The sequence below is a fragment of the Hemiscyllium ocellatum genome, chromosome 4 (genome assembly GCF_020745735.1).
Source record: "Hemiscyllium ocellatum isolate sHemOce1 chromosome 4, sHemOce1.pat.X.cur, whole genome shotgun sequence".
In the NCBI taxonomy this organism is placed as follows: Eukaryota; Metazoa; Chordata; class Chondrichthyes; order Orectolobiformes; family Hemiscylliidae; genus Hemiscyllium; species Hemiscyllium ocellatum.
In genome coordinates this window covers 27963519-27975872 of record NC_083404.1, presented here as the reverse complement: position 1 = coordinate 27975872, position 12354 = coordinate 27963519, and the positions used below count along the sequence as shown (strand labels likewise).

The window sequence follows — 12354 nt, the reverse complement described above, 5'->3', positions numbered from 1 at the left end:
GCTGGAGATCAGAGCTGAAAATGTGTTGCTGGAAAAGCGCAGCAGGTCAGGCAGCATCCAAGGAGCAGGAGAATCGACGTTTCAGGCATGAGCCCTTCTTCAGGAATGCAAAAATGGCAGTCTATTTCCCTTACCATAGAATCCCTATTGCATTGTTTATTACAGTTAGTGTATAAGTCTTTTTCAATTTAATTTGCTTTTGGCTGTTAGCTTTTTTGGGCCTGTGTCAGGGTCTGCACGTTTTGCCCATTGGCCGTGCATACCAAATCCAAAGTCGGAATGATATTTACCATTTATGTAAAACTCGAAACTTCTTGCTACTAAGCTTTAACTAAGCTTAATATTTCTTTTATCTCATATTTCAAGTGTTCAATTCCTGGGTATGAGCAAGTCTATAAGCATATTGAACTTAAATAGAACATAGAATTTTACAGCGCAGTACAGACCCATCAGCCCTCGATGTTGCACTGACCTGCAAAATTAATCTGATGTTCATCTAACCTACACTGTTCCATTATTATCCATATGTATATCCAATGCCCATTTAAATGCCCTTAACATTGGCAAGTCGACTACTATTGCAGGCAGGCCGTTCCATGCCCCTGCTACTCGGAGTAAAGAAACTACCCCTAATACCTGTCCTAGATTTATCAACCCTCAATTTAAAGCTATGTCCTCTCATAGAACATAGAACAATACAGCACAGAACAGGCCCTTCGGCCCACGATGTTGTGCCGAACATTTATTCTAGATTAACCACCTATCCATGTACCTATCCAATTTCCGCTTAAAGGTCACCAATGATTCTGACTCTGCCACTCCCCATAGGCAGCGCATTCCATGCCCCCACCACTCTCTGGGTAAAGAACCTACCCCTGACATCCCCCCCTATACCTTCCAACCTTAACCTTAAATTTATGTCCCCTTGTAACACTCTATTGTACCCGGGGAAACAGTCTCTGACTGTCTACTCTATCTATTCCCCTGATCATCTTATAAACCTTTATCAAGTCACCCCTCATCCTTCACCATTCCAATGAGAAAAGGCCTAGCACTCTCAACCTATCCTCGTACGACCTATTCTCCATTCCAGGCAACATCCTGGTAAATCTCCTCTGCACCCTCTCCAAAGCTTCCACATCTTTGCTAAAGTGAGGTGACCAGAACTGCACACAGTACTCCAAATGTGCCCTACCAAGGTCCTGTACAGCTGCAACATCACCTCACGACTCTTGAATTCAATCCCTCTGCTAATGAACACTAATACACCATAGGCCTTCTTACAAGCTCTATCCACCTCAGTGGCAACTTTCAAAGAACTATGAACATAGACCCCAAGATCCCTCTGCTCCTCCACCTGACTAAGAACCCTACCGTTAACCCTGTATTCCGCATTCTTATTTGTCCTTCCAAAATGGACAACCTCACACTTGACAGGGTTGAATTCCATCTGCCACTCCTCAGCCCAGCTCTGCATCATATCTAAGTCCCTTTGCAGCCGACAACAGCCCTCCTCACTATCCACAACTCCACCAATCTTCGTATCGTCTGCAAATTTACTGACCCACCCTTCGACTCCCTCTTCCAAATCATTAATAAAAATTACAAACAGCAGAGGACCCAGAACTGATCCCTGCGGAACTCCACTTGTAACTGGGCTCCAGGCTGAATATTTACCATCTACCACCACTCTCTGACTTCGACCGGTTAGCCAGTTCTCTATCCAACTGGCCAAATTTCCCACTATCCCATGCCTCCTGACTTTCCGCATAAGCCTACCATGGGAACCTTATCAAATGCCTTACTAAAATCCATGTACACTACATCCACTGCTCTACCCTCATCCACATGCTTGGTCACCTCCTCAAAGAATTCAATAAGACTCGTAAGGCAAGACCTACCCCTAACAAATCCGTGCTGGCTGTTCCTAATCAAGCAGTGTCTTTCCAGATACTCATAAATCCTGTCCCTCAGTACCCTTTCCATTACTTTGCCTACCACCAAAGTAAGACTAATTGGCCTGTAATTCCCGGGGTTATCCCTATTCTCTTTTTTGAACAGGAGCACAACATTCGCCACTCTCCAGTCCCCTGGTACCACCCCCTTTGACAGTGAAGACGAAAAGATCATTGCCAACGGCTCTGCAATTTCCTCTCTTGCTTCCCACATAATCCTAGGATATATCCCGTCAGGCCCGGGGGACTTGTCTATCCTCAAGTTTTTCAAAATGCCCAACACATCTTCCTTCCTAACAAGTATCTCCTCTAGCTTATCAGTCCGTATCACACTCTCCTCTTCAACAATACGGTCCCTCTCATTTGTAAATACTGAAGAAAAGTACTCATTCAAGACCTCGCCTATCTCTTCCGACTCAATACACAGTCTCCCACTACTGTCCTTGATCGGACCTACCCTCGTTCTCGTCATTCTCATGTTTCTCACATACGCATAAAAGGCCTTGGGGTTATCCTTGATCCTACCCACCAAGGATTTTTCATGCCCTCTCTTAGCTCTCCTAATCCCTTTCTTCAGCTCCCTCCTGGCTATCCTGTATCCCTCCAATGCTCTGTCTGAACCTTGTTTCCTCAACCTTATGTAAGCCTCCTTCTTCCTCTTTACTAGACATTCAACCTCCCTCGTCAACCAAGGTTCCCTCACACGACCATCTCTTTCCTGCCTGACAGGTACATACATATCAAGGACACGTCGTATCTGTTCCTTGAAAACGTTCCACATTTCAATGACATCCTTCCCTGACAGCCTATGCTCCCAATTTATGCTCCTCAGATCCTGTCTTGCAGCATCGTATTTACCCTTCCCCCAATTGTAAAACCTGCCCTGTTGCACGCACCTATCTCTCTCCATAACCAAGGTGAAAGTCACAGAATTGTGGTCACCATCACCAAAATGCTCACCCACTAACAACGCCCATCACTTGTCCCGGTTCGTTACCGAGTACCAAATCCAATATGGCCTCCCATCTGGTCGGACAATCTACATACTGAGTTAGAAAAGCTTCAACACCACCCCGTCCAATCTACTTGATCTAAAGAGCTTCCAATCAATATTTGAGAAGTTGAAATCACCCATGACTACTACCCTGTGGCTTCTGCACCTTTCCAAAATCCGTTTCCCAATCTGTTTCTCCACATCTCTGCTCCTATTGGGGGGCCTATAGTAAACACCCAACAAGGTGACTGCTCCTTTCCTATTTCTGACTTCAGCCCATACTACCTCCAAAGGCAAACCCCCTCGAACTGCCTTTCTGCAGCCATTATACCATTTCTAATTAGCAACGCCACACCCCCTCCTTTTTTACCACCTTCCCTAATTTTACTGAAACATCTGTAATCAGGAACCTCCAACAACCATTCCTGTTCCTCTTCTATCCACGTTTCCGTGATGGCCACAACATCGTAGTCCTAAGTACCGATCTACGCCTTAGGTTCACCCACCTTATTTCTGATACTCCTTGCGTTGGAGTATACATACTTGAACCCATCTCTGTGTCCGCAAGTATTCCCTGTCAGTGCTACCTTCTCCGCTGCCTCCCTACATTCTTGGACATCCTGAAAAACAGCTAACCTACTTGCTGGACTACAAGTCCGGATCCCATCCCACTGCCAAATTAGTTTAACCCCCCCCGAAGAGTGCCAGCAAACCTACCTCCCAGGATATTGGTGCCCTTCTGGTTCATGTGCAACCCGTCCTGCTTGTACAGGTCCCACCTTCCCCAGAATGCAGTCCAATTGTCCAAATACCTGAAGCCCTCCCTCCTACACCATCCTTGCAGCCACGTGTTCAACTGCACTCTCTCCCTATTCCTTGCCTCACTGTCATGTGCACCACGACTTCTGGCTGCACACCCTCCCCCTTAAGGATTCTGAAGACATGGTCCGAGACGTCTCGGATCCTGGCACCCGGGAAGCAACAAACCATCCGAGAGTCTGACCCATGTCCACAGAACCGCCTGTCTGTCCCTCTAACTATAGAGTCTCCTATAACTAGCGCTCTCCTGCTCTCCCCCTTTCCCTTCTGAGCCTCAGAGCTGGACCTAGTGCCAGAGACCCAGTCACTGCTGCTTAATCCTGCTAGGCCATCCCCCCAACAGTATCCAAAGCGATATACTTATTGTTGAGGGGAACGAATACAGGGGATCCCTGCACTGCCTGCTTCCTCCCCTTCCCACCTCTAACTGTTACCCAGGTAGCTCTGTTCTCTGGCGTAACTATGTCCCTGTAGCTTCTATCTATCACCCTCTCAGCCTCTCGAATAATCCTCAGTTCATTCAACTCCAGCTCCAGTTCCCTAACGCGGTCTGTGAGGAGCTGGAGCTGGCTGCACTTCCTGTAGATGAAGTCAGCAGGAGCATCGGTGGTCACCCCTACCTCAAACATCCTGCAGGAGGAACATTCCACTGCCTGTGCTGCCGTAACTCTACACTTAGTCTCCAAAACAAGAACACTAAGTAGCTTACTTTTTTTTAGGTTAGAGGAGGAGGGAGGGTTGGAGACATGACACGTGTAGTGTCTCGGGTTCCTTCTCCACTCAAATAACAATCACTTACCTTACCTCATGTTAGCCTTCACCATTGAGGAAAAAGGCTTTGACTGTCCACCCTATCTAACCCTCCGATTATCTTGCATGTCTCGATTAAGTCACCTTTCAACCTTCTTTTCTCCAACGAAAACAGCCTCAGTTCCTTTAGCCTTTTCTCATAAGACCTTCTTTCCATACCAGGCAACATCCGAGTAAACCTCCTTTGAACCCTTTCGAAAGCTTCCACATTCTTCCTATAATGTAGTGACCAGAACTGCATGCAATACTGTAGGTGCAGCCTTACCAGTGTTTTGTACAAATAACATAAGGATTTTCTGTCAACCACTACAGCGAAGGACAATGCAGATATAAAATTTAGGAGGTGTGATGCTAACAAATTAGCATTGAAAAGAAGGGGGTATTAGCAGCTTTAGCAGGCTTGAAAGTGGATAGGCTCAGATGAGGATGCTGTGGGAAACAAGACAGGAGACTGCAGTGGCTCTGATTGTTTTCAAATCCAGATGACTCAGAACAGGTAATGTTGAAGATTGATGATAGGGATAAACTTGGAAACTACAGACCAGTGAATCTAACATCAGTTGGGAAACTATTTTAAACAATTTTGAGGAGCAGAATGAATCTCTATTTGAACAGGCTTGAACATTAATCAAGAAACAACAAAAACAGAAATTGCTGGAGAAACCCAGGTCTGGTAGTACTTGTGAAGAAAAATGCTGAGCTAACACTTCAAATCCAATGATCATTCTTCAGAACACATTCTGGAAGAAGAGTTTGATTAGATTGGAAACAGGCCCTTCGGCCCAACAAGTCCACACCAACCCTCGGAAGAGTAACCCATCCAGATCTATTTCTTTACATTTACCTCTGACACCTCACACTTTAGCCAATTTAGCATGGCCAATTCACCTGGCCCACATATTGTGGGAGGAAACCAGAGCAGCCGTCCACAGTAGGAGCATAGGGTCGAAACATTAACCGTATTTACTCTTCAGGGATGCTGCCTAGCTTACTGAGCTTCCCCAGCAGTTGTTTTTTTTTAAAAGAATAAATAAATACAACTCATTCTGCGCAGGCAGCCTGCACATTACCATCAGTGGTTGCATATTTCCCGAGAAGCTTCATGACAGAATCCTCCCACTTTCACCAATCGTGTTTAGTTAAACAGACCCCACTCCCTACGATCAGCTGGATAACCCCAAGAAACTTGCTTGATATGCGATTCGGAAGAGTCGTATGGCACTCAAAATGTTAAGTGTTTCTCTCCCCGCAGGTGTTACCTAACCTGATTCCTGATGAAGGGCTTATGCTCGAAACGTCGAATTTCCTGTTCCTTGGATGCTGCCTGACCTGCTGTGCTTTAACCAGCAACGCATTTTCAACTGTGATCTCCAGCATCTGCAGACCTCACTTTTTACCCGAAGATTGTTCCCTAACCCCCCGAGTTTCTCCAACACTTCTTGTTTTGATTTCAAATATCCTGTGTTAGCTCTTCGCCTCTGGCAATCACCCTCTCATAGAATCGTAGCCATTCGGCCCACCCGGCCCGTTCTGGTTGTTTGAAGCCCAGAGCCGGCTTTCCATTGGTTCAACTCTCGGCTCAGCCATTGTGATTGGTGTACGATTCATGATGACTCATCCAATCAGCGAAGGCGCCCTGTAACCCGGAGCAACGGTTTTTCTCCCGACGTACGCTCAAAGCTTTGGCCCACCTTTCCTCGCATGCGGTCGACCTTTTGATTAGTTTTACGGAGCAAACGTTCATATAGAAGCCTGTATCGCTTTTGAATAAAAAGTAACGTTTCCGCGTCGATTGGAAACAGTTTGTTTTTTTAAAAAATTTCTTTCGATGCAAAAGAAATAACAACGGTGTGTAGTCTTGAACTTGGAGGTTAAAGGTCGGAATCAAAATGGCCGCCCTGGCAGACGGCGGTTTGAGAAGGCGCGTTGGGGGGAAGCGGAGGGGCGATGACGACAGAGCGTGAGTGTTGGCCCAACCGCTGGGCGCGAGCTTGAGGTGTGGGTTCCAACAACCGGCGCCCCTCCCCCCACCGAAGGCTCAGAGCAATGAGAAGCAACGGTTGCGGGGAGCCGTGTGTCGCTTAACCCAGAGTTGCGAGCGGTGTGCGCGGCCCAGCTATAGACATGAACAGGAAGAAGGGAGACAAGGGGTTCGAGAGCCCGAGGCCCTATAAATTATAAGTATCTTCCTTGTCTTTTTTCCTCGGTGTAACGCGTTTTTTTTCCTCGTTTACGCGAGCGCAACTTTATTTCTTCCATCGCCCCCTCCCCTGCATAACCTTCCCCACAATCTCCTTTTCCCGATAATGCTTTGGCCAGATGTTGCAGTTCGAAATGAAGGCTGCAAGCCATCCAGCAGCACAAGATATTCAACGGGACTTGGAGATTTCGGAAAAAGAGCTCTTGAATGGAAGAAAAGCTGTGGATATAACTGAACCAAAGGGATAGTCTGCCCTTCAGAATATTGCCCAGATCGGTCTTGGAGGAATTTGAGTAATAACAGCAGTTGGCAATTGTGCATATAGAGTCTTTAACTTAGTAACAAATTGACCCAGTGACATGAAATACTAAAGGAAAAGGTAATGCTAGTCTTTAAGAGTGCCTTGAAAGAAGACAGGGAGGTTTAGGAAGATAGAGCTTTGAGTGAGCTCAGATTTACAGGATGCTGCATTTTACGAAGCCAGTTGTTATGTTTGGAGGTATCCTAAGCAAAGATGAGGGTGAGAACTGGTTATTGTATTTGAACGTGGACCTCGATTCAGTGGGAAGTGTGGAGCTTGATTTAGGCAAGTATAGTGTAATATCTTGTGCTGTGAAATTCTAGAAATAGCTCAAGTTTTTGAAGGATTTGATGAGGTGAGTGTTGCTTAAATTGATACCGCAATAATGAAGCTGTTATGAATGGATATTCATCTCTAGAGGTGGTAAGGTAGGAATGTAATGGGCATTTTAGTTTTGAGCCCTCAGATTTACCCTGAGTGAAGAGCTAGGGTATATCCATATTTGATAGTTTTATTTAATTAGTGCTTAGAGCAGAATGTTGTGCTAGAACTCTGATAGATTGAGTGGCAGAATTTTGGCAAATGGAATTTTAATGCAGAAATTTGGGAAACTTGGGGTCTTAACAAAGGAGCTAAGAGTACTTTCTGGATCATAAGGAGTTAGGATCTGAAACAGTAGGCAAAGTTCCATGAGGAACTATGGAAGAGGGTTTTTAAGTGGAACATAAATGTTGGCAAGGAATGGTTGAGCCAAATGACTTATTTCTGTTATGTATTCTGAGTAATGTTGATGCCATGTAGAGAAATCAAAAAAGCTAATGACAGGGTACAGCAATGGTTAGACTTAGAAATGGAATATGAGAAGGATAAATTGATAAAGTAAATAGTAACCTTTATCTAGAGCTAATGTACAAATGGGTGAAAGTGATACTGCAGTTATTTAAGTTTCTGTTGGCTACATCTGAAGTGCTGTGCATGAATGGATTGCATCCAGAAAAAAACCCTGTTTTTGAGGTGTGTTAGATGTAACATGAAGGTAACAATCTCAATTAGATCTAAATCCATCAGGGATTATGGTCTGAATACAAGGACAGTGAAAAATTGAGGATGGATGGTCTGCCCCTGTTATATAGAACACTTCAGCCCTTGATGTTGTGCTGACCTGTGAAACCAATCTAAAGCCCATCTGCACTTACGAAATTGGTTCCAATGCTATGTGTTGAACACTGTTAATTATCAAAACAGTGACACAGAATTCATTTTATTCTATGCTTGGAATATGTGTTAATTGCATTCACAACCTCAACATTTGGGAGTAGATTAGGATATGTGGTCAGCATGGATGTGTGGGATTTAAGAGTCGTCTTCTGAGCTGTACATTTCTATGACTCCATGGCACACTTTGTGGCATAACTTTAGAATCATGGCTGCAATTGGTGGGAGTACGCTTACCTCTTAATCAGAAGGTTGTACTGTATACAGTACTGAAGTCTCATTCCAGAAACATGACCATGTGACAACTAACTTGCACCATAGGATCTGCTGTCTTTTGGATAAGATCAAATCATTATGGAATTCCTACAATGTGGAAGAAGGCAGGCAGTTCAGCCAATCGAGACTATGTCGACCCCTCCGATGAGCAGCCCACCTAGACTGATCCACTACCTGTCACCCTGCATTTCCCATGGTCAATCCACCTAATCAACAAATCTTTGGACTGTATGAGGAAACTGGAGGAAACCCACAGAGAATGTACAAACTCCACACAGACAGTTGCCCAAAGGCGAAATTGAACCTTAGTCCTGGCACTGAATCTGTGGTGCTAACCACTGAGTCACTGTACAGCCCAGATGTTTAAGTTGAGGTTCCACCTGCCTTCAGGTGGGCACTATTTTGAAGAGTTTGGTGCCCAGGTGAATATTTGTGCCTCAACCAATGTCTAAAAACCAAATTTGATCATTGTTTCCTTTTGTGTAAATTGATAGGCATGTTTTCTATACTACAGCACTTTAAAAGTGAGTGCATGAAAGGCACTTTATCACTGGAAGCTATTTTATAATCTGGTAATTGTGCAAAAAAAGATGATTTTCATTGGAGAACCCTGCAAATACTGACCCCTTCCTGTGGACCCCATTTCAGATAAAGCCAGTTACCAAAGTGAAAACGGACTATAGCATGAGCCTTTAATTTTACTAGTATGCAATGAGAAGTAGTTTGGAGAAACAGATGAGTTTTTGAGATGTTGATTGTAATGTACAGCATGGGTGTCTCCAGGGAGATAAATCTGATATTGTGAACCAATTTGAAAACCTATGGACTAAAGCCAAGAGATGTAAGACCACCTTTAGTCTGGCTGGACTCCAGGCAGAAGGATTATTGGGAACATAAAACTGAATTTTCAACTCTTGTTTTTGTTCGAAAAGGGTCTGTGTAATGTAAGATTTGAATAGCGCTTCGAACTTGGGTGAAAGCATACGTGCATAGAGCTCTGTTCTCCTCAACCAGCAACGTGCACTTGGAGGCATAGCATGGAGCACCCCAGTATATACTAATAAAGAAGTTTTGTGTTTTCACAGCTGTTCTTTTTTGGAGAAATTCATGTGTTGCTTTAGAGCTTTCAGCATTTAGTTAATTATTACAGTTCATATTTGTAAAATAGTGTAGGAAGATAGCTTTGAAGTTAGTGTCAATTTAAAGGGCGTCTTGTGCACAAGCACAGAACAATACTTTTGGTCATTATTGGGAAATGTTGATACCTTCCTAGTGTTTCTCAAAAGCTGGAAACAAAAGTGAAAGTAGTCCAGTAATCACGTGGAATGAAACTGAAGCATATTTTCTTTTGTATTGCTTAATGCTCCCGACAGTGTCGATCAGTTATAAATTCACATCAATCTGCTGTTGAAAATATTTCCTCATGACTTTATATAACAATTATAAAATAATTTTATATATTTTTTAAAAAGTGGATTGATATTTTACTGTTTAGTTAAATTCCGTAATGGGTTGGATGCCAGGTTCAATATTTCCTTTGTTGGAATTTCTGTGAATTATATTAACGTTGCGCAGCCTTGTGCTTAAAATACGACTTCACCGCTTCTGTGCATATGTCAAGATATTACTGCATCTTCAATGTCAATATGAATTAAACTCTGCAGAATGTTAGGGCTGTCATTTAATGCTGTGAGGGTCCTGTTAATGGGATTACTTGTTTCTAATTATAATTGGAATTATAAATTGAATGTTTGTTGTACAAATGCTAGAAAGAGCATGCGACCTTATTCAAGTAAAATTTATTTGTTTAACTGATTAAACTGATTTAAAAAATTTTGTTGTGGATTCTTGCCAAAAGTGAATAAATTCATTATAGTTTATGTAGATTGGGAGTTTACCTAAGTATGTAGACCACTAATATGTAACCACCAATACCATGTTCATTCTACCTAACGTATGAGCATAAGAAACAAATTAAAACTTGATCTTGATGGAGTGTAAGTTTTAGTCATTTATTTGACACATTCCGTTTAGGAAATAACTCAAAACTACACATTTTCTTTGAAATGTAACTTGATCAATATCTGTTAAACAACCTCGTATCTAACTTGCAATTTCAAAACTCTGTTAACCATTCAAATACTCATTTGATTTTTATGAAAAGATGGAGTTTGATTCTGCTCATTCAGCAAGATTGTAAATGCCCTGATATCCACTTGCTCTTCCAACAATTTGCAGTCAAATATAAATTATTGATTAAGGGTGAGAAAATGGTTAGACTGAAAACTTGCTGCACAATACTACAAAATATGACTGTCATGCAGCTTGGGTTTGTCGGCAAGATTGGAGGGAGGACAGAAGCCGGAATTTTAAAAAGGACAATTGCAGCTATTCTCAACAAGAAAAAAAAGGCATAAATTTAAACCCTAGTTTCATTTCTATTTTATTGGTTTCCAATAAATGCCTCGTCACCACTTGCTTGCAAACTCGTTTATCTTTTGAAAAGAGCAATTATTGGAATATCTATAGTGTCTTGGAATTTTCTCAGCATGTACAGCTTAATTTGAGGAACACTTCAGTAGGTGTAAGCCATTCAACCATTAAGTCTGCTATGTCATTTGTTAGATCATGGCTGATCATTCAGTTCACCACTTTTAATGCTAATCATATATTCCTGGACGTAATTTAAGACTCAAATCTATCAATTTAAAAGATAAATGATTGACCTATAACTGCCTTTTGAAGTAGAAAGTTCTGAATATTCGCCACCCGAAGAAATTTCTCAGTTCAGTCTTCAGTGGGTTAAAGGCTGGCAAATCCCCAGGGCTTGATAAGCTGTATTCCAGAAATGGCACCAGAAATATTGGATATATTAGTGGTTATCTTCCAAAATTCTATAGACTATGAAGCAGTTGTTACAGATTGGAGGGTTGCAAATGTAACCTCATGATTATAAAAGAGGAAGATAAAACTATCTCAGATCAATTAGTCTTACGTCAATAGTTGGGATCAACTGGTTTCTTTTTTTTAAAAGGATATTTTCATATTTAGGGATACCTGTAGTCTGTTTGCATCCTTTGGGAGAGGGAAAAAAAGCTTTGCTTAACTCGAACTGATCAAAAGTCAAGTTTCTTTTTCACCCAAAGGGCTAGAACTCAGTGTCTGCTTTGAAAAACCATCAGCTTTGAGGTTTCTTTGGTTTTCAGACATGTGGATAATGGCTACCTGACCTGTAGTGGGAAAAATGCTGGAATCTTTTGAGTTGTGATAACAGAACGTATGGAAAGTATTAACCGGATTGGATAAACCCAAAACGCGCAAAAACAGATTGCTGGGGAAACTCACCATTGCTGTCCATTCTGAATAAGGATCACTGAATTTGAAATATTAATTCTCCTTTCTGTCCACAGAAGCTACCATACCTGCTGACTTTGTCCAGCAATTTGTTTTTGAGTTTGATTTGCAACATCTGTTTTTTTTTAAGCGGATAAAGCGATTAGGAGTAAATCATGTTTAACTAATCTACTGAAGTATTTTGAGGATGTAACTAATAGAATAGAACCAGTGGAATGTGCTGCATTTGGATTTCAAGACCGATTTTGAGAAGGTCTGACATAAGATTTTAGTGGGAAAAATCAAAGCAAATGAAATTAAAGATAATATGCTAACATTGCAAATTGTTTAATAGACCAGAAGTGGAAATTGAGACTAAATGAGTTTTTTTTCTGGTGACACTTGGTGACCATTGTAATAGACACCAGCTATTCACAACAATTGAGGAAGA

The 12354-nt window shown here is 42.3% G+C and overlaps 1 protein-coding gene across 3 annotated transcripts in view; it reads left to right on the top strand.

Moving 5' to 3' along the window:
• The first annotated feature begins 6265 nt into the window (after nt 1-6265).
• taf2 (TAF2 RNA polymerase II, TATA box binding protein (TBP)-associated factor) overlaps nt 6266-12354 on the top strand; it is a 104669-nt gene continuing 98580 nt past the window's right edge. The window contains exon 1 of one of the 3 annotated variants that reach the window (XM_060822834.1): nt 6266-6756. In XM_060822834.1, the coding sequence (XP_060678817.1) occupies nt 6703-6756 (54 nt within the window). In that variant the 5' untranslated portion in view covers nt 6266-6702. The remainder of the gene's footprint in view (nt 6757-12354) is intronic. The other 2 variants (XM_060822832.1, XM_060822831.1) reach the window with 2 other exon arrangements.